This window comes from Dasypus novemcinctus, chromosome X, assembly GCF_030445035.2.
Source record: "Dasypus novemcinctus isolate mDasNov1 chromosome X, mDasNov1.1.hap2, whole genome shotgun sequence".
Lineage (NCBI taxonomy): Eukaryota > Metazoa > Chordata > Mammalia > Cingulata > Dasypodidae > Dasypus > Dasypus novemcinctus.
In genome coordinates, this window is record NC_080704.1 from 33,784,829 (window position 1) to 33,808,762 (window position 23,934).

Here is a 23,934-nt window from a genome sequence, read left to right on the forward strand (position 1 = left end):
CTAGTAGAAATCATAGAGAGGAAGGAAAATGAATTATATCTCAATTATATCTAAGGATACAGTTTTTAAAGATTAAAGCTCTGTTCTTGCAGAGGGGCACACAGCCAGGAAGGGTTAAACAACCTGCCAGGCTGTTTTCAGCATGTGTGGCCTGGGTTAAGTTGTCCATAGCTACAATAGCTTCCAGTTCAAGAAAAATAAAGGGGTGAGGAATTCAAGAAATGCTTTGAAAAACTTTACTCATAATATACGATTCCCCAAATAAGAAGAGAATTGTGGTCAAGGTTAGCATGTTCTTCAATACTATGTCTTTATAGTGCTTTTCAAATATGTGTTTATATCAATAGCATTTTGTTCTTAGTAAAATAAAGGCATGAAGAAGCCAGAAGGAGTCCTTCAAGGCCATGTGCTTCCAAAGTATTTGCTGTCCTTTTAAGGGAGCTACAGCTATCGAGTCATCAATTCATAATGGCAGTAATGGATGTAGTCTCCTGCCCTTGAGGAGCTCATAATCATATGGAATGATTTTGGGGAAAAGAAAGTACTTAGGTCAACACATGCCATGCTGCAAGTTTACCAGTCCTGCAGGGCTCAGAAGGGCAGGACACACACATGTGAGCTGATGGGTTTGGGTCTTTAATCAAAGTTTCCCTGAAAGAGTCAAATTATTGTCACCCTAGAAATTATGCAATTATCAGATGAGCTTCTTTATAACTCAGACACTAAGTCTCAGAGAAGGAACTGGAAGCTGTCAGTATTAATTGCATTTTTCTGCCATTGACTCATAAATCCTTTAACTTATCTTGTAGGCCTTTAAAGACTTCCTTTTTAAAACCTCTCTAGAGAGACTTCTTAAAGCATTTGATGAATACAGATCTTGTAAGCCATGAACTGTCATTTCTTCTGACAGGTAAACTTGCCAGGACACAACTACAATAAATAATCCCGCTAGGACTGAACCAGGCTAGATTCTGGATCAGCCTTTTATCTTTAAAAAAAAAAATCTCAATTCCACAAAAGCTGGTTGAAAATTTACCAGGAAATTTGACCATAGGATAGCCTTGCTTGAGATTATCCAATGTTGTCAACCAGAGAAGGAACTTGGACAGGTAAAATCATGCCAGACATACAGTAGCAATCTGTATCAGAGCAGTCACACACTAAATAAATAAATAAATAACAGAAGGTCAGGTTTGATGCAAAAAAGAAATACTCCAGATGATACCCAGAAATTTAGGCAATCCTAAATTCCTTCATCACACGCTGTGTTTTTCATCCACGTTCACAGTGTGGACACATTTGCTGTCTGAAGCAAGACAGTTTAATGGTTCAGAGCTTTTTTTGTTTGTTTGCCAGACTGCTATGGCAAATACCATACAATGGATTGGCTTAAACAATGGAAATTTATTGGCTCCTGGATTCAGAGGCTAGAAGGCTTGGCTCCTTCTGAATTGGTAGCATTCTGGGCTGGCTGTGGCAATCCTTGTTGTTTCTTATCTTGTATCTCCTGCTTCCTGTCACATAGTGATGACCTGTCCTTTCTCTTACTAGGTTCCCACTGACTTCCTGCTTCTTGCTTCTTGCTTCCCTCTCCCCCCTCCCCATGGTGGCTTTCTTTTTACAAGGTCTCTAGCAATGCAGATTAGAATCCACCCTCATTCAGTTGGACCACACCTACAAGAGGCCCTATATACAATGGGTTCACACCAACAGGGAGGTGGAATAAGATTAAGAACATGTTTTTTGCAGGGTACATAACTCAAATTTACCAAAGGCATGGACTTTGGGGCTTGGTTGTCTATGTTTTAAAACCAATTCTGTAGGAAGCAGACTTGGCCCAGTGGTTAGGGCATCTGCCTACCACATGGGAGGTCCGCGGTTCAACCCTGGGCCTCCTTGACCCGTGTGCAGCTGGCCCATGCGCAGTGCTGATGCGTGCAAGGAGTGCATGCTTTTTGCATGCTCTCTCTCTCTCCCTCCAAAGAATGTAATCAATAGGAATCAGACTTGCTCAATAAACTCCCTAGTCCTCAGGATATCTTTGGGAATGTAATTAACGTGCACATAATTTAGGATGCATTACTTTAAGGCTAGGTGAGTGTAGACTCACTGGCTTCTTATTCCTTCTTTTAATGAATCAGTTTTGCAATATGTGCCCCTCTCCTTCTTAGTATTTACCTAGTGCATTTATTGCTGAGAGATTCAGTAAGAGCATAGAACTATTTACAAACTCTCTAGGGATCGGCCAATTGGTATCTGTGACCAATAGTTTCAGAGTATGTTAAAGCCAAACATTTCCCAGAAATCAAAATCTCCTATCTCTCTAAATGGCAGTATCTCCCTAAAAAGACAATGACCCACTACACACTGAGTTGAAGTCCGTGAAAGAGTTGTTTTTCCTGAGCCTAAGCTTATGCAATGGCAAAATATTAAGGAATTTTAGTTGTGTTGCCATAGCATCCCCAAATCAGAGCCATCAAGTTTAACAGTCTCTCCTTGGATAAGATTTGACAGTTTGCATTCAAAATCTTCTTCTCTTGCTATAACGTTTTCTTGCTTCTCTGCCACTTAGTTGTGTCAGATATCTAAACAGCTGACTCCAATTCCATTTTGATCCTTGGTAACTAAGGCCAAAATAAACAAACACATTTGAAGACTATTATGAATACCACGAGCACAAATTATCCAATAGGAGTTTCTTGATATGGACATTCCAGCAAAGTTATTTGCTACCAAATTACAAGCAGGAAAATTAAGCTTCTGAACTATTTCTTTAGACATAGTTCAAATAAACATAGTCTCAGTGGTGGAATATCTTCTTTTCATCAGCCTGTTAATCCCAGTTTTTGCTGATCAGTTATAGCATGGAGGTTTGTTATATAGCATAGTTTTGCTTTTAACCATTTTGATCACTCAGTTTTCTACTGTATGAATGAGAATTTTTGTGTTGCATCTTTCTTGGTGGGAAAACAAACCAAAATTGGATGCCAAGAATGATAAACCCTTCCATTTTATCATTCTTGTTGAATTAATCATGTAGGACAAAGCTGTTGGTATTTAATTATACATTTATATGGTCATTGAAAGTCCTTTATTTGCTTTATTGAGTCTCACACTTGTTTTCCTAACTACATGTTAAATTCTTGATAAACATCTTCAACATGTACTTCTGTTATATGCCTCAAAGTATCTCGCCAATTCGTAAATGTGATGAATGAGATGATTAAATTTATTCTGAGTCAAATAAGCATAATCTACATCAGGGTTTCTTAATCGCAGCTCGTTGATATTTTGGGATGGGTAATTCTTTGTTGTGGGGCACTGTCTTGTGTGTTGTGGGATACTTAGCAGCATCCCTGGCTTCCACCCACTAGATACCAGTAGCACACCCCACCCTACCCTCCCAGTTGTGACAACCAAAAATGTCTCCAGACACTGCCAAATGTCCTTGGGGATCAGTGTGGTCTGATATGGATATCAGAAACTCCTCCCCTTCCTGGAAATGATTCCAGCTCCTGAGCTATTTAAAGTAGACCAAGTCAACTTAGAGAGACAGGTAATTTCATCTTGAAAACCCCTCCAAAATTATACCAAAGGAGGTTGGAAAGTCAACAGAAAGGGTGCTTCTTATGCCGCAGGAATTGACAAAAATTACTTCTCTTGTGTTTCCACTGTTAGAAAGTCAACTAGACACTCCTAGACCGGTACTTTACAAACTCTGCAGTACATACAAATCACCTAAAGCATTTGTTAAAAAGCAATTCAGATTCAGTAGTCTGAGTGGGACTTGAGATTTGAATTTCGAACAAGTTCCTTGTTGATGGTGGAGCTGCTGGTCTGTGGGCCATGTGGAGTACAAAGCCCCTAGCCTAACCATATATCTTGTAAGAAACTTGGTAGCATCTAATAGGTAAAGAGCAACTAGCTTTCTTGAGCTTAATATTTCCATGAGCCAGGAATAAAAACAGAGTAGAGTCAGTCAGTGGGACTAATCTAACTAATTGCCTCATTCTTTTTACTTGTTCAACACCTTTGAACATATTTGAACATTGGTGCATTGCCCTCCTACTCTATTCTTAATGAGGTTATTTACCTCACATAGTCAATGAAATTGTGCTGCGTAGAACACAGTCGCTACTCTGAGACATGTCTAAGAAGACACTCTTTTCAAGTATTAAAATAACCTCTAGGAGAGCAGATGTGGTTCAAGCAGTTGGGCACCTGGCTCTCACATGGGAGATCCTGGGTTTGTTCCCATTGCCTCTTAAGAAGACGAGCAGACGACACAACCAGCAGATGATGCAGCCAGCATGGAGTAAATGTGGCTCAGGTGATTGGGCACTTCCCTCCCACATGGGAGGTCCCAGGTTCAGTTCCCCGTGCCTCCTAGAGAAGAAGAGCAGACAGATGGGGGAGCCATCTGCTGGGGGGGGGGGGATAAAAAATAATAAATAAATCTTTACCCCCCAAAAATTAACCTCTTAAATGAAGAGGGCCCTCATTGTTGGACACAGCTCCTATATATCTCTTTTTTTAAATAAAAAAAAAAGGAAATACACTTAGTGTCTCAAAACATGTATGTGGATATATACATATATTTCAGCCTATGCAGATAGGTTATATATATAGTGATCAGCTTATGCAAATAGCATTTACCAAGGAAGAACAAGATATGTGGTAGGCAGTAAATACTACTAATTTCCTGTTTTGAGCTCTTGTATTGAGCTAAATCTCAATTATTTCCAGTATTGAAGGATGGACATAGTCTCAGAATTGACCCTCCATATGTTATTAGTCAATGAGATGGCTGCAAAATAGGCAAAGAAAGAGAAAAAAGGTAGTAGCCAAAACTGGACAACAGTTCTTACGTGTTCAAAAGTGCAGTTCAATTTAACAGGCATCTTCCTAGTATCTAACAGAGGCTATAAAATGCAACCCTAACATGAGGACAGAGGCAATCCACTAGAACTCAGATATTTGTATTGGAAAAGAAATTCAGTCTAACAAGTTTTCACTTCACTGCAGGCTGCTTAAAGGAGGTGACTGATATAATGCCATTGTATGAAAGAGCAACAGATCATTACTATTCAACAAATACGTATTGAGTGCTAGCTAAGGGCAAAGCACTGGGCTAGGTGTACTTAGTAGTTGAGGCCCTACTGCCAGAGGGATGTCTGCCATCATCCTGGGGCATAAAAGCAGCATCGCTGGGGAGAGGGAGATGACTATTCATTTTTATGGCTGTGAATTCCCACACTCAGTTGAGAAGTGGCACAACTGGGTCATAAAATGCAAGGTATAACTTTCAATAAGTAGTTCCTGCGTATTGGACTTTGGCAACCAGGTCAGTAAAATGAAAAATTAGACATGACACATAAAAAATGCTAACTACTCTCCCAGGTCATATAGTAGGAAAAAATGTGTTGATTTCCAATATATTGCCATGGTAACTTGTATTAGATTTTAGTGTTTAAAATTACTTTTGTCATCTGTAAGAAATATGTTAGCTATTTGTCTCTACTTTTAGGGCACATGTGCTATATTTAGCGTGTGTTCTATGAAGAATAATGTATCTGGAGGTTGATTTTCCTAAATTAAAGGTGGACAGTTAAAAGCTATTAAAACAGATTTTATTTTTAATTCATAAAAAAGCCCGTGGTATATTTAAGAAAGCACAAAAAGGCCATTTTAAAAATCCACCCAAGAATCATTCCCATTAATTGAAATTTGGTATGCATGTGATATGAATGGTGATTGACTGAAAAGAACAGAAATTATTGACTGTGATAAGAAAATGGTCAGTTACTTGAGAGTGTTTTGTTCTTGACTCTTCCTTTGTGTGGGACCTAGAGCAAGTCACTTTGTGTCATTGTTACTTATTTGTTATCATTTGCAAAATACTCACCCCTAAGCCCCAGTGCCGTAAGGTTGTAAACACTTTAGGCCCTGGGTGACTAATAGTATATATTAGACCATTTGTCAGAATTTGCAGATCCTCAGAGTTTTGAGCCATTGAACCTCATTTGGCGAATCTCAAAAGTAAAATGAAGTGGTTGCTCTTCAAAGGGACTTTCTTATGATTTAAGTATTTGTAACACTGATGAAGATCTTTAGGTGATGAGTCCCCATAACTGTGAAAAGAAATTACAATTCCTTATCATATGTGACTGCTGTTCAAAGTACTGAGTGGTAATGTTTGCCAAAGTAATGCAAACTCAAATGGAAGAGACTGTTATCAAAGCCTGAAAGAATGAAAAATAATCTGCCTTATTTAAGTCAGTTTGGAATTCTGATTCTAGTATGTAATATAAAATGAATATGAATTGAGAACTCATTTCTGCTATTTCACAATATCAAGATAATGGATTGCAACTGCTTGGATACACTTCTAATTCTCCCAAAATGAACGAATATATCTATATTATTTAAATATCTCAGTACTGAAAGTAGCTTAAAAGAATATATTAAAGACGATGGGTATGGGGAAGGGCAGGAGGAGATGAGAGATGGAGGCGTCTTTGGGACATGGAGCTGCCCTGGATGGTGCCTCAGAGGTAATCACCGGACATTGTAAATCCTCACAGGGCCCACTGGATGGAATGGAGGAGAGTATGGGCCATGATGTGGACCATTGTCTATAAGGTGCAGAGGTGCCCAAAGATGTACTTACCAAATCCAATGGATGTGTCATGATGATGGAAACGAGTGTTGTTGGGGGGGGAGAGGGGGGCTGGGGGGGGGTGGGGATGAATGGGACCTCACATATATATTTTTAATGTAACATTATTACAAAGTCAATTAAAAAAAAATTAATTAAAAAAAAAAAAAGACTCTTAAGTAGAAGGCTGTTAGTGACAACTCAGTAGTCACATAAAAATTGGTAGTACTGAAATATATTTTCAAGTGTTGACATACCTGCTTAGTTTCCTCATCTGTAAACCAATGCAGTTAGATTAAACATTTGGAATCCATACCTTCTCTAAAGCCTGATTATACAAGTGAACACTTGTAAGTTATTGCTAAATATGTTATTATTTACATAGAGCGATGTTCCATAGTGGTATTAATTTCTGCTAGACTTGCCTTGCTGAACCTAGGCCTCCATAAATGATATTTGGACACATAGATATGTGAATAAACAATTAGTTCGGCTAAAGAGGCCAAGATGAGGACTCTTAGAAGAATGCAGTTTAGAAACAACCTTGGACAACTCCATTCCAAACTGTCCAGAATAAAAAGCAAAATGTAACCTGCCATCACTTGTCTATGTTAAGGTTACATGAAAACCTAACACATTATAAATAGACACATGAGCTCTTTTTCACTAAAGTAATAGTGATGGTTATCTCGGGGAAGTATGATTTCATGTAACCTTTAATTTCTTCTATAATTCTTCTTATAGTTTTTTTTCCCAAATTCTTTCCAATAAGCATGTTTTATAGAATCAGAAGGTGAGAAAAAGAAATCTATTTTAGTACAGCCACTGAATATTTCTAAAATGCTTATAGGAAACTGATAATTAATCTGTTTGCTATAAAATCAGGTTATGGACACATTTAAAGTATATTGAATCACATTTGCTTGAACATATACTCTTGCTCCTACTTCATGTCTGTCTATATGGAAAACAATGCATTTTGGGAAGGTTACCTTTTAATTCTACATTATTTGCTCAAAGCACTGCTAATTTTCAGGCTCTGAAAAGCATTATATAGAGTGATGTGATGAGTTACTGCCTTATTCATTGATAACCAGGGCCATGTTATTGCCATTTTGATTAAAGAGAATTCATTACTGGGAGCAGGCCTTTTGCAAAGTCCAACTGCAGAGGCCAACATATTATAAAAGCCACCAACTTTGTTTTTCACCTTTGTCACGATTTAAGGAGCCATCTAGTGCTTCCTTAGAAGGAATCTAGTAATGATAGGTCCTACTATTGGTAGATTCCCAAACAAATGTTCGGGGTAGGGGGAAGGTAAACACATTTAACATATTCTTGACTAGTATCTCTTTACAAAATGAAAAAGCAAGGCAAATTAACAGCTATTTTCCTCAGCATTTTTATGTATTCAGAAAACAGAAAGTGATCAGAAATATTCAAGAGAAATAAGAAATGGATTTTGCTCTTACTCCCATTGGGGGAGATAAACTAGTGCATGGTTTTATTACTGTTTTTGCCTTAATTGTCTCTAGTTCTGTGGAATAGCCAAAATTTTGAATGGGACTTGCCTCATGAGAGAAATTATTACCAACAGCTTTTGCTGAACACATTTTATTCTAATGTTTTCAATAATTAGGAAAAATGCTAAACCCCTAAAGGAATAAAATTACCATAATAACAGAAAATTCTGACGTTTATCACAATATCTCATTTTGTATATTGTAGGCATTACAATCGGTTTTACATATGTAAACTATTTTTTTTAATCTATTCCCATCAATTGAAAATACTATAAATCATCATACTCTCTGTTTTTTAATAGAAGAGTTAAATGTTCCCATAGAAAACAGGGCTCTTTGCGTTGGTTATCTAAACAGTCCAGATGTTCTTGGTTCTTGGACCAGTCCAAAGCATTCCCAATGGAAGACAAAATAGTTCTAACAGTGACAGTACATCCTCTGGCAGAGGATTGCTTTCAGGATAAACACTGCTTCCCTTAACAAAAAGGAGTAAAATGGCAATGCCACCTTCATGCTGACAATTTTCTCTCAAGAGATGTTTCAGAACATTCCACCTGTGCCTGTCTATTTGTATGACATGTTTGGATGGAAATTCCTAGTAGAGAGAAGGCAAATACTTTTTATTCTAAGAGATTTTCTTTTAGGCATTTTCTTTTTGACAACTTGATGTACAATAGCCTTGTCTTCTAAGCTGGTCACCGGAGGCCCTTTTTGCTCTTTATTATAGCAGCATCGTCCTTCTTCATCTGGTTTCTCCCTGTCACGCACAGTCTTAGGAGGTCTATCATGAAGGAAGCCCCATTTGAATGCTTTGTGTGTCGTGCAGACACTTCATGTTCTGTGTACATCCCACACTATACCGTTTAGACAGACCTGTTTCAAACACCACTTTTTATAATCAAAAGGGGGAATGTTTTTTGCAACAGAGCTCTGTCTGTGATAGTAACTCCGCAATGTAAAATTTGAAAATACATGTCATTTTCCCCTGGGGAGAATCATTGTTCTATTGTTCCAACCTAATTTTGGGAAACCTCATTTAACTGGTACCATCCATCCCTCAGAAATGTTTATTGACAAGGCACATGCGATTTGCTTTGAAAACAAAAGCGATATATTCTGAGAAATCAAAACATGAATTTGCCTACCTTCACCCATCACACCATGCATTCACTTTCGCATTAATCCAGACCAAAGCACTTGCCACATACTCTCCTGTGTGCCTGACACCTTCCCCAACACCCCCACCAGTAATACACAAATACACATATGCACAAACACACGTGGAGTGAGTTGCTCACCTGACCTCTGGTTCTTATATTTACCGTGCAGCATTTCCTACACCCATATAAAAGAGGTTTGGTGACAGTGACACTTAAGTGCTCAATACCATTAATTATTTATTATTTTGTTATTAAATATCTGCTTATGTGCCTGACTCTGAAACTAGACATGAGCTTCTTTAAGGCAAAAAGCATATTTCATCCACATTTTATCCCTAAAACTCAAAACGCTAGGCTGGTACATAGGAGAAATTTAGTAAACAGCAGGAAATGGATGCAATTATGAATAAATGAGTGAAAAGAAGAAGTTGAGGAGCAATATCAAAGATTTAAGGCAGTACATGATGGATTTCTAAATGCCCAATGAATATAAACTTTCCTAGTTCTGTAAGTCTATGCTAAACTGTATTGTATGTAAGTCTATGCAAAAGTATATTGTCATTAGATTTATGAAAGACTGGTTTTTAAATCTGTACTGAGAGTCTGACCATTTTTCTATACACTGAAGTTTTATTACCAAATTACCAGACTGCATATTAAATAATTATACCTCATCAGTTGCTCGAGCCTCATGACACATTGACTAGGAGACTAGCTCATAGAATACTCAGAATTTTAGAGGCACTTGGGATAGATCAGTGAAAAATATGGACAAAATGGACAAAGAAAACCTTGCTTTTGTGGAATTAAAAATTCCAGTGGAAGGAGACTGTTTTAGTTTGCTAAATGCTGCCAAAGCAATATACCAGAAACGAATTGGCTTTTACAGTGGGATTTATGAAAAGCTTAGAATTCTGAGGCTATGAAAGTTTCCAAATCAAGGCATCATCAGGGATGCTGTCTCACCGAGCTACAGCTGTGGGCAGTAGGGCACATGGTGGTGTCCCTTTATCTCTCCCTTCTCCTCTGAGCCTCCTTTATTTTGGCTTCTGGTCAAAGTGACTTCCTCAGGACCCCCAGGGCCTTCTCCCTCGGCTTCTGGGAGTTTTTCTCTCTGTCTCTGCGGCTTTCTTTCTGTATCTGCGGCTTTTTATTCCTCTCTTGATAAAGGACTCCAGTAAGAGGATTAAGACCCACCCTAGGTCATGCAATCTAATCAGAGGCACTTAACTGAAGTACTATAATTTAAAAAGGTCCCATCTACAATAGGTGTACATGCACAGGAATGGATTAGCTTCAGGAACAGGATTTTTTGGGATCTACCCAGCTTTAAACAGTTACAGAGACAGATAAAATAATGAAGTTATTAATAAGTAAGTAAAATAGTATGCCATATCATGATAAATGTTACAGTAAAAAGAGAGAAAGAAAAGCAGATGCAAGGTGCATATGAAAGTGTGTGGCTTGAAATGAGTGGTCAGTGGGCTGCATTGAGAAGACGTTATATAAGCAAATTGAAGAAGTTGAGGCAGGAAGGCATGCAAAAATGTGAAGGGAACGACATTCAAGTCAGAGGGAATAGCCCAAGCAAAGGTCCTAGGTAAAACAATTGATTATGATGCAAAATCATAAACAAAACTAACTCTGATATAATGCAATATGGTATGTGACCACAAAAGCTACACGAATTACAAACACCTGAAGGCAAATCATTTTTAGTTAGAAAAGGCTCCATTGAAAAATACAGAGAGGTGCTGAGTGGGTACAGAATTGGGAGACCACATATCAATCAATTCACTTTGAGGGCATGATTAGGAACAGGAGTCCTTTAGCTGTTTCAATTAAAGGAGTAATAGATGTTAAAATAAGGAATTCAGACTTTGTTCCATGGGCCATGTAGACTGGCTCACAATTCCTGGAGAAAATTACAAGATGAAGAGATTTTCAGAAGATTCAACTGAAGGCTTTGGGCAGATTAGATTGGAGTAGCTATAAATAATAAACTTTTAATCCAAAGGTAATCAACTCCCAGTGCACTCTAATTACAGTAGCACTTGCAATAAAGTGATCTTACCATTTAACTTGGCCTTTATTTTTTAGCTTTTTTATTTTGAAATAAAAATTTTAAGAAATTCCAGAAAAATTACAAAAGAAACACAATTAATTTCCATATCCCCTCTCCACCTAGATTCATCAATTATTCACATTTTGCCACATTTACTTCGCCTGTCTTACTATAGGTAGGTAGAAAAATAGCTAGATCTATATTTTGTGTATACTAGTCTAGAGACACACTTACTGTTGAATCTTATGAGAGTAAATTGAAGACATGAGTAATACTTCAGTGTGAATCTCTTAACAACAAGGATATTTTCTTACATAACAAGTGTACATTTGTCAAATTCAGAAAATTTTAACATAATAGAATGCTATTATCTAATATACAGTCAATATCCAAATTTCAAAAATTGTCCCAATAATATCCTTTATACCACATTTCGCATCCAGGATCATTCATTGCACTTAGTTGTCAAGTCTCTTTAGTCCTCTTTAATCTGGGATGGTTCTTCAACCTTTCTTTATCTACCATGACATTGACATTTTTGAAGAGTAGAAGCCAAATTTAATTTTTTTAAAATATTGCTCAGTTTAAGCTTGTCTGATAGTTCCTCATTTCCTGATGTTGACACATTTCTGACATGAATAATATATATATATATCATATTGTACCACTTAGGGAGTCACATCAAGAGGTACATGATGTCAATCTGTCCCATTACTGGTGATATCAACTTTGGTTACTTCAATAAGGTGGTGTCATTTTTCCATTAATCATTAATGGGGAGGTACTTTGAGGCAATGCTGATATTCAACTTCATTAATCTTTCACCCAATAATTTTAACCTCCATTGATAATTCTTGCCTGAATCAGTTATTATTATGATGGTCAAAAATAATGACTTCTAATTCTATTATGTTGTCTATGTTTATCAATTGGCATTCTACTCTAAGGGAGAACTTTCCACTTGTATTTATTTATAATTAATATGAACTCTGGATTCTTGTTTTAGTCAATTACTGTCATTAATCACTTTAACTAATCTTTTAATAGACCTCTTTTATGAATAATCCCTACTCCATTGGGAAAAAAGCACAAAACCTAACACCCTTATATGGTCAGGAAGAGGAAAAGCACATTCCAAGGCTAGGCTCTAACAAACTGTGTAGAGAATGAGGCATATTTTTCCTCTAGTCTTTCATTTTATTTTCATTCTAATAGTTCAATAACATGTAACAGTTAAGTTCCAAGGGCTTATGATATGCTTAGTCTGACTAGGCCTTAATGATGGGTCCTAGCCAGCGGCCATATTTGCATTCTTGACTGGCAGTAAGTAAAAGTTAATTTGCTCCTTTGGCTGAAAACCCCTTTCCAAATTGGCAAAATATGCTATATTGAAGCTAAACTTTTGTCCAAAGTTTCAGTCACATAGATCAAACTGCTACATTCAAAGGTTTTTATTATTTTGGTATACTCTGCCTTGCTCCAAAAAGGACTTTTGCAAAAGCAAAACTGCTCTCCTTACATACTAGTTTATACCTTCCCAAAACATTTTCTTGCTGCTATGCAAATAGCAATTCAACTTCTTAATGTGTTACCCAAAAAAAATTATAACTGTTTCTCAATTACACTGATGTATTGTAGAATTGAGTTGAATATCTTCGTAGGCTGAGCATAATTATCCTCCTGCCAGGAACAAATAAGTTATACTGCTCCAGAGAAATAAATATGCATATGAATTTATGTGGATGGATAAATCCTTATAAAGTTTAGCTCTTTATAACAAATGAGAGAGGAAGAAATGTACTTGGTGAAGCTAATGAATAAACTGGGATCATTATACTGTCTATCATGCATCCCCCACCCCCTGCCCAATCTTGCATTTTACTACGTATAAATCAGAGCAGAGCATTTCAAAGGACTTCATATAATTAATGAGCCAATTTTAGGATAAACTTTATAGGAATAAGCCTACTAAAATCTTCAGTTATACTTTAGGCAAGATTATACATATATGTATTCAAAATGAAAACTCAAAACAGAACTTCCAAAATACATGTGAGCTTTTACTTATTTTGTTAAAACTTTTACCTCTTCAAAGGTATCTAGCAGAAAAAGTTTGCAAACAGTGACACCAGGTACAGGAGAATTTTTTAAAAAGGATCCCCAGCAACACTTAGGTAATTGCAGCAAGATTAGTGTAAAGCAAACGCATTTATTATTTGCTGTGTAATCCAATGTACTAAGAGATGGCATGCATTTTATTTTAATTAGCTGTTTCTTTTAAAGGGTTGCTTAGTCCAACTGTCTTGATAAGAAAAAATTGTAGTCATTGCTCAAAATGCTTGTAGCAAATCTAGTTTTAAATTGAAGCAATTTATTCCAAAAGCAGTCCACTACTGCAGCAATAATCAATGTGTTTTCCCTTTGCCCATACTGGAACTTTCCAAGGACTATTGTTAATTGCCTGTAACTAAATGACTGCCACTGCCCTTAAATGTAACTCTTTGGCATTTGTTCATTTGTTTTGTTTAACCAAATGCCAGTTTCCCTTAGGTTTTGCCTAGCGATTTTGCTTTACAGTTTTCAATATTCAGTCTCAGTCCCTTAAAGGAGAAAAGCCTATCATTTTAACAAAGTAATACTGCAAAGGCTAAACAGATTTTAAAAGTTCTGCACTTTCTTTTTCTGTCCTCTGATGTTGAATTGTGCTGAAATGGAATCTTTCTATTTTTTAAATGCTGCCACTCCAGGCAACTTGAACTTGAGCCTAAAAGCAGATCCCATTTCAAAGGGAAAATGACATTTGCTGGGGCAACACCGTTCACATTGTAACGGAAAGATAAAATACAGCAGTGGGCCCAAATCATTTCTTTTGACTGCGACAGAATTTAACCCCTCGTCAATTTGTTCTGACCCAATGTATAAGCAATAATGGGTAGCACTTATATTAATGAATGTGTCTGATTTGGAACAAAGGAACATGGAGACTAAATCAAATGCCCCATTTTCTTTGAGAGTGTTTACCACATGCAACAGTAAACAATGAGAATAACAAATCAAATGGAAAAAAATGTAACCTGCAAATATTTATAATATGTAGGCATGTGTATTACATACACATTCTTGCATAGAATTCTTGCATAGAAATAATCCAGTAACTGAGAACCAGGCCCTGGTGTGTGTACTTTGGAGAAACATCTTATGGGAACACTATATCTCTTCATGCACTACTACAGAAGCATCTGGGGGGAAATCTGAGATATTTTCAGGATAAATGAGATCCTTTGGATCGATTTTTGCTATCCCTATTATTAGTCATAATGACTATCATATAGCTCGGAAGACATTCTTGCTTATAGCTTGTACTCTAGGTATATATAACTTTTCATTGTTTGCATCTTTAAGGAGGTTTTCAAGTGACACAAGACCGTTTCTGTAATTGCTAAGCTACATCTACTCTGCTTTCTTTTTCTCATTACATTTCAGACAATGCTATTGATTGGCCAAGTAAATAGAGTATTCTAGGTAATGTATACAATTTTTAAAACAGCTCATGACGTCTAGCAATGAGAATGATTCACATTTGGGCAATTACTTCTCTAAAAAGAACAAGGACTTAGTTTAGTACACTTTTTCTCTAATTTATAAGTATTCAACTTTTAAACATAAAATCAAAAAACACCACCGTGTATGGAGACCAGTATTATATATATACCACGTAAAGAAAATGAGAGTTACATTTGTTGGATGAGTAGGACTGTGTTTTAGGAATGATTTTTGATGGTCTCAACTTCCCTGAATTAAAGCATGATGGCCAGGCATGGAGCCATGCCTCCAGATGCAAAGAGCATGCTTGGGGGCACCATAGACACATCATTCCCTGCCTGGGCAGTGATCTACAGCAGAGCAGCTGCCCTGACTCCCAGCTTTCTTTAGAGCTTCGCCCTACATAGGCTTTGAGTTGGAACTTGTAATGTCTTTTAAAAAAATCAATATTTTTAAAACATTGAGGCATGATTAACAGAAAACAAAATGCATAGATTTCAAGTATTCAGTTTGATGATTTTCGCAAATGGCTATGGTTGTGTAACCACACCCCAAACAAGATACAAAATAATTGCTTCACACCACAAATTTCCCTCTTGCTCCTTTCCAATAAATTTGCCCTTCACCCATACAAAAAAGCAACCATTTTTGGATTTCTTTTGCTATGGAATGTTTTGGCTCGGTCTTGGACTTCATTTAAATAGACTCATACAGGAGGAATTACTATATGTCTGGCTTCCTTCAACTGAAATAATTTTTGTGAGATTCATACATATTGTGTACATCAGTAGTTTATTCTTTTTATTGCTCAATATATTCCATTGTATGGACATATGACAGTTTGTTCATCTATTCTCCTATTGATGGATGTTTGGATTATTTCCAGTTGTGGCTATTATGAATAAGACTATTATCAACATTCTCATACCAGTCTTCTAGGGGAGGTCTGCTTATATTTTTCTTGGATAAATGCCTAGGAGTGGAATTACTAATCACAGAATATATTTATTTTTAACTTTATTCGAAACTGTCAAGAACATTCCAGTGCTCTACCACGAGCAATGTTTGGAGGTAAAAGCTAAGCATACTTGATTAGAGAACAAGACTCAATATACCCCACAGTATTATATACCCACTTATCCTTTCTTTTCACATGTAAGTGGAACATAATATACTAAAAAGGGTTTTGTATTTTTTCTCTGGTACTTCTGTGTATTTTCTTGTGTAACCCCTCACAAAGTTCAGACAGATATTTATAAGTACAAAAGAATGCAAATTTCCTGAAGGTGTTTTTCAGTATTTCATACTTCATAATAATTTACTTAGATGCTAGAAGATTTAACCACACTTTATTTTTCTTTCTTAAATTCATGAAGTCCAGTCACTTTTAACAAGATTTACTTCTATTTCCAATTTAATTTAATATGTACAGAAAACACATTTGACTAAAGAATAGTTATGTGTTTATTTTAATTAAATGGTTGAATTCGGAATGAAGGGCCAATAAGAAATATCACTGAGATATTTTTCCCTGTAATTATCACAGAAAAAGTTGACATCATATACTAATATGCACGCACAAATGTTCTTATGAGAAAATGATGTCCTGCTTTTCAGATTATTTATCGTTGACACTGAATTGCTCCCCTGATAATTTCACCCTATTTAAGAGAAGTCAAGAGCAATCTTGTAACCTGAAAATTATTATTGCAATACTATAGATTTTAAACTTGTCAGTCTAAGCCTTCATTGGCTGTGTTAGAAAATTGAATAGATGAACTACTGGTGTATTCTAAATGACAGAATCAAAAGTGCCATTGTTTTAGGGCTATAATTTCAAGAATATTTGTATTTTATCTTAGTTAAGGAAACTAGGACTTCTCATGGTCATTGTCAACCGCTGGGAGCAGTGGCTACCCAGCAATAAACTTTTGGAAAATGGTGATCAATGACAAAAGGCATACACAGGCATTTAGTTAAAGTGAGTTTCAAAATCTGTGCATGGCAGCTTAATATTTAAATACCAGCAGCCTTGATTTTGTTACAATGTCCATGAGCTGTAAAGGAGAGAAAAGAAGGGAAAATGTTATCCCCAAAGTTGTCTGATTCAAAAGGAAAAATAGCAATTATATACAGTGGACAGAAAGTTTCTCTTTTGGATAGAAGGTAGTGACATGCCTAGTAAAAGGGGAAACAGACAAGCAAAAAAAGTTTAGGAAAAGGAAGACTCCAACACATTCCTGCTTGACACCCACTAGGGGCCCTTCTTCTAGAGCCCAATTAAGCATTCAGTCTCATAAGACTAAGGTGGGCGACTTTGACAGCAGTCTCTTCAGAAGGATATAGGACAAGAGCCATTGCTTGCCAGCAAAGAGCCTTGGGTCTGCCTCTTCCGTGGAAGCAGTCCCCACAACAATCTCTCCAGCAGTTCACCCTGCTCTCCAGGGGTCCTTCTGTTTGTCCTTCTCACCTCTCTGCCCCCTTCTCCAGGTGACAACCCAGGTGTGAGAGATCAAGATTCACAATGGGTGAGTGCAAGAAGCCTTTGGGGTTTAAAAACCTCATATTCAAAGAAATCCGTATTTCTTTTATCAACCCTGAGTATACCTTCCAGTATCCCCAAAAAGAATATGCTCATAACAAGAGTTACTGTACTCAGGCAAGCCCCCTATCATAGTTTTCAATCAGGTATTTCTGATGTTCTCAGGGCAGACACCAGTCTACAAATCAAGGGTCATTTTTACCATAAGCAGTGTTGCTTAATAACCAGTCACCACATACCTCCGTAAGTGTTCACTAAGGGAACAGAGCTAGAAAGATCCCCAAAGGTCAAATACTCATGCAGAAGGGGAGAGGGTTGTGTCAACCCTTTACCCACATCTGCTCTCATCCGCAAACTGTCAAATCAAATTGAATTTATGACTTTTGATGTGAATATGGTTTAATTCCATTCTATGATTTTTTTTCCCCCAGAGCTGATGTACACAGTTGAACTCGCAGGCGGACTTGGTGCTATCCTTTTGCTGCTTATTTGCCTGGTGACTATCTACAAGTGTTACAAGATAGAAATCATGCTCTTCTACAGGAATCATTTTGGAGCTGAGGAGCTAGATGGAGGTAAGATTGGTTCCCTCTTTTATTGCTTTTTCTGAGTATTCTTATTTGTTCCCTGCCTTTATTTTACTGAGGGGAATGAAAAGTTACCTGCATAACCATTGGCAGCAGCTCTTAAAATCTTTCGATGCTTGTAAATAAATTCGTCGTTTAGACAGAATGGTATGGGTGATTCTTTGGAGCCAATAGATATTTTCCTTTAAAAAATTGTAAAGCAACACCTTGCCCTTTTAAAATTGTATTCCAAGCAGCGCGTGTGACTTCTAAACTGCAGTGGTAATAATGCCCTCCGCCTGTCATTTTCTCGCACCTTGTAATCAGTACTTAAAGGCCAGCTTTTCTTCTCTCTAGATAAGGAGAGTCTCTTTTAATTGTTTGAAGTGGATCGTCTTTTATTATGTTTGAAGTGAATTTCAATTTGTTCCTTGTTTGGACTGATCAGTTATAGTAAAATATCCCCAATATTTTTTAATTCCTCCAGCAATCTTTTCAATCCTATTTATTTAGCTATTTTAGAGAGGGTAATTTTTATTCCACGTGTAGACCAACAGATAGAAAAGTGCATAAGCACATTGTTCCATAATTAGAAATCTAATATTTTTATTCAAATTGGACAAGCAAATACTGTTTTCATGGCTATCATAATTATTATTTACCTCTGGTCAGATCTGAATATGTATACAGTCTAAGAGGAATTTGGGGTCTTTAAAATTGAGTTCCCTAAACCATCCATTAGAGTACTTAAAGTTCTTTTTTCCTTTTTGGTCATTTGAAAGTGATTCATACATAACATAAACTTGCGACATAGGAAGTATATGTAATCTGACCCTGAATAGTACAGATGGCAAAAGTTTCCATCATATATAAAAACTTTCTTTTCCCTCAACTGTCATTTTTGCACTAAATAATGCCAAAGGCAAAGGAGCAATTCCTCTGGAATAAATCCATGGGCAGAAATGTAAGTTGGCAGACTTGGAAAGAGGAGTAGTTCCTTCAGCATCCCTAGTAGTCCTCTCTTTTCACTCCTCTCCCCTTCCCATTAGAGTCAAGTCAGAGCTGAGGCACCACTGTTTTTATTTTTTACTTGTAAGCACTGATTTGCCTATTTCTTTTTGTTTCTGACTTTCTTGCTTATTCATACAAACCATTGATTTTTATTTTGCTACTGCTTCAAAGAGATAGGAGAAAAATTGTCAGTGTCAGCATTATTGTTGGATGATCACCAAGCAGAGAGCTAAGCTTTCTTAAAGTCATTCTTGCTAAGCCTCACAAAAATTCTGAGGTCAGTATTATTATCCCCATTTGACTGATAAGGCAGTTGAGCCTTCCACAGATTAAATAATTTATTCAGGAAGATAACACAAGTATTATTGTAAGTGGTCAAGGTAGAATTTGACGTTAAGTCTATTTCCAAAGCCTTTATTTTATTGAATGCTGAGTCCTTGTTATTTTTTTGTTTTAAAAATTGCGTATATTCACTATAATCTAATGATCTATGTTGCTTGCCCAATTAGCACAGTGGAAGAGATTTGAAAAAGCAGATTACCTCCACAAATCTCAGTTTAGTTAATTAACCCTGTTTTGAATATGTTTATTTTATATACTGAATAATAGGAGTGATTTTACCCAAACCATCAATTTCCAGTGTAGTTTTTATCTGTTATGTTCTGAATGGTAGAAGATGCTGGAACAATATGAAGATGTATGGCTCATATGCAGTTGAACTTTCAGTTATTTGAGGTTTCTTTTGGGAGTCTTGCTGATTATAACACTTCAGCGAATTACTTGGATAACCTTACTGCATGTCAGTACCATGTTGTAGCTAGGGGTCCTCCGTTTATCTAAAATGATTTAAGTAAGAATAGAAAACAAACACTAACAAATCGTATCTACCAGTTGAGAAGGTTCTCTCAGAAAGCCAATTTAGTTAACAAATGCATTAAGAATTATTAGAACCATGTCCTTAGGGCCATCTTGAACACAATCCAGGATTTAACTGCTAGGGCTTTCCATGGATGCCACTGGGAATGGGTCAGGTGCAAAGAAAACCAAGATAACAAACTGAATTATCATCTGAATAATGTTAATGTACAAATAATTCCACTAACAGATAAAGCAGAGGTTACCAAAACAGTGGTTTTTTTCAAATGGTTTTTTATTTTATTTTATTTTATTTATTTATTTATTTAATTCCCCTCCCCTCCCCCGGTTGTCTGTTTTCTGTGTCTTTTTGCTGCGTCTTGTTTCTTTGTCCGCTTCTGTTGTCGTCAACGGCACGGGAAGTGTGGGCGGTGCCATTCCTCGGCAGGCTGCTCCCTCCTTCGCGCTGGGCGGCTCTCCTTATGGGTGCACTCCTTGCGCGTGGGGCTCCCCTACACGGGGGACACCCCTGCGGGGCGCCGCACACCTTGCGCGCATCAGCACTGCGCATGGGCCAGCTCCACACGGGTCAAGGAGGCCCAGGGCTTGAACCGTGGACCTCCCATGTGGTAGACGGACGCCCTAACCACTGGGCCAAAGTCCGTTTCCTCAAATGGTTTTATGTAAAGGATTTCTTACTCTAAATGCAATCACATGTGTATCCTCCCTATGTTAAAGCAGATGTGCTCCTGCTGAAACAATGGTCTAGGGCCCTACCCTAACTCTCCTTTCTCCTGCACAAACACTCATCAGAGCTATACTACAGTGATGATGATGATGATCATGTAGCAGGTTAAAAATCTGTATCTTAAAATAGGTGTGCATCAATGCAACTTCCTTTAATTCTCTAATGCTCTAAAGCCATTCAGCTTGGCTCTTAACTTCCCATTTCCACCAATGGCAGAAAAGTCATAATCTTGCCCCTTCAGGATAACTCAATAACTTCTGGATTGTAATTCAGCTTCTTTTGGGTGAACATACAGTTGAAATTTGCGACCTTCTATTTCCTTTCTCCTTCCCATTTCCCCCCAAGAAATCTGCTTCTAGGGAACTCATATCTAGCTTTCTAGTAAGGGAGAAAGGCATATATCAAGAAGAAATCAAGATCGTGCATAAATAACATCCCCCTGATCTACTATTGTATAATCCTAACCATTTAAAAAAAAAAAGTAAAAAGATATCAAGTTAATTTATCAATCTTTATTATATTGCTTCCCCATCTTCATTCCCAAGCATGGCTATCAATTGCTTCAAACCTACCAGTTTCTTCTGGTCACACATCTGAATGAGCTTTCCCAGGCATTATTATTATTACCACAATTTTCATTACTGCTTAACATCTAGTGAATGCTCACCACTTTCAGAGCATTGTACTAAGCATTCAACATGCTTTATCTAATTTATTTCTGTGAAAAGAAGGCTTAAAGACAAAACCATTAAGAAAAGAATTATTACTTGCAAAATTTTGCAATGATGTCTGGATTTTAGAACTAGCTCTCCAAATTAAAAAAAAAACAGGTATTTAAAGAAAAATAAGATTACAAAGTTATATGTAGTCTTACTAGGGGAGAACAGTAGCTTTCTTATATGATTATCGTATCAGTAAATGTCAGTGCAGAACAGCGTAAGGTTTCATTAGGGAATAGATTATGGGAGCAAGCTTAAGGTGTCATTCAGTTTGGGGGAACTAGTACTAGACAGGGTGAGCCTGCTTTATGTTTGCTTTTCTCAGGTTGCAAAATCTTTTCTTTTTCACCCCCCTGACTGCGGGGGTCTGAGGAGTATGCTTACTCATCATGATGGCAGAGCAAGCTTATAAGACCGCTATACTCACTATCACTACTCCTATTTTAAAGGTAAAGAGAGATTTTCTAATCTTACTTTGGGAAATATTGCAGGTATTGGACAAAATGAGTTAGAGTAGTCTTTTACAGTCTCCACCCCTCTCCACCCCAGGAAAATATGAACATCTGTTCCCGTTCAGGCCTATGGAGCAAGCTGGTATCTATGCAATCTTACACCACAGAATTTAATTTTCTTTCTCCTTCAGTTACAAGGTCACTCACTTTTCAGAGTTTCAGAGATGATTGTTCTCATGACCAGCAATGAAACACAGTACTTCTGTAAATCATTTAGAAATCCAGTAGGGTATATTTTTTTTCTGTTGTGATTAGATAATTAGCATACACAGGAACAATCTAGAATGAGTCCATAAATTCCAGAAGGAGAGATCTACAGTTGTTTTTTTTTATATGATTTGCCCACAGGCATAAGCTGTTAAGTGATAGCAGCCAAAGCTTTCTTAATTCAAATTCTGTGCTCTCTTTACCATTCCACTGCCCCTCAACCATTTTAAGACTTTTGCCACTGATGCTGTCCATGGCCTTCTTATGCATGCAAGAGAAGGAAATTTATATTTATCAAATGTCTCATTTGAGCCAGGCATATTGCATTATAGTGGGGGCCCATTTAATCCTGGACATCTTCAGGAAGGTGCTATTATATAGATCAGGAAACTTAGGCTGAAATAAGTTAAATAGCAAGTAATTGCACTCGGCTGCTGTTTTTTCCACTGTAGCATACCATAGATACTTAACACACTGAAATGTTTGAGACCATATGGATTCAAACAGTCCAGAAGAGTACCAAATGGCAAGCTATGTAAGCTAGAACAATACTGTAAAACTTTTGAAGCATAAAATTCAAGCAGCTTTATTTTAGACTACAATTGCCAGAGGTTGCCATAGCAGAATTGAAATGAAAAGTGAAATGTATTAAGATAATTATATTCATTAATCACAGAATCAAAACATCAAGATTATATACCTAGTGCTTGTTTACTCAGAGATTTAGTTTATCTCTTTGAAAAAAAAATGTATCTTGAAAATGTGAAAAAGTCTACAACAACAAATCTGAGACCTAAGAAAGAAATGTTACTTACTTTGAAAACTCCTATTTATTTAAATTATACCAATGCTAATTTTAACTTATCATTCTCTTCTCTGCTAATATGCCACATCAAAAATACAAAATCATTTTCTAAGGTGAGATACACAGTTCGTCTTTGAGCTCTCTTCCATTCTCATTTTGGTAACCCATTTGCTACCACTAGTCAATTTAACTTATGTAATTTATAAATATTTAAGAATAAAAACTAAATAAATGGTCAGCTGCCAATAACTTGTGACAATTATTCAGTAAGTGTTTAAAGGTTAAAAACTCCCAAAGACCTGAATGCTAATTTCAAGTCATTTATATTGTCAGCAAATCTCTTGCCTAGCCCACATATAACATAGCCACCAGCTCCATTTTGATAAGGGAGTGTTCAGCCTACATTTTTGAAAAAACTGTTCTGTTCTAAAAAAAAATCCATGGATCCTTGGCTTTGCAATGCTCCCGAAGAGTATGTGGCTAATACCTTTCATTTGTCAAAGAGAAATATAAATTTATCACCCTTCCAAACCCTTTCATTCATTCCTGATACACAGTTCCATGTTTTCCTTCCCCCATGAAAATTTCTTAATAATATTTTAAATTCATGCTTTTTTTTCTCTGTTTTTTTTCCCAGAGTCCAAACTTCTTTTTTCCCCCTTAAAACTGTTTTTACAAAACACCAAAAGTGAGTTAATTTGGTCAATTTGAGGAGAAAAATCTGCTGGATCAGTTGCTTGGCTTCAAGTAACAGAATAATTAGTTGACTGATTGCTTTAGTTTGTTTTTGTTATTTAGGGGAGGGAAGCATCTCAGCCAGAAACTCCTGACTTATAAGAAGGTCCTGAAAAGAGTAACTTAATGACTCTCTTTGAGATTGTGAAGACTTATTACAAAGAGTGTAAATCAGCTGTTTCCATCTCTGCAGTAGACAGAATTATACACAAGGGCTTAAACTACAGAAAAGAAGATTTAGAGAATAAAGTTCATAGTAAGAAATAGACTCCACTTAGTACCCTT

At 36.8% G+C, this 23,934-nt stretch overlaps 1 protein-coding gene across 1 annotated transcript in view; it reads left to right on the forward strand.

Annotated features, from left to right (window-relative positions):
• The window catches only part of IL1RAPL1 (interleukin 1 receptor accessory protein like 1), a 1,419,608-nt gene that overhangs the window by 1,387,370 nt on the left and 8,304 nt on the right, over positions 1 to 23,934 (forward strand). Inside the window, exon 9 of the mRNA XM_058291789.2 lies at positions 17,923 to 18,066. Within this exon, the coding sequence (XP_058147772.1) occupies positions 17,923 to 18,066 (144 nt within the window). The remainder of the gene's footprint in view (positions 1 to 17,922; positions 18,067 to 23,934) is intronic.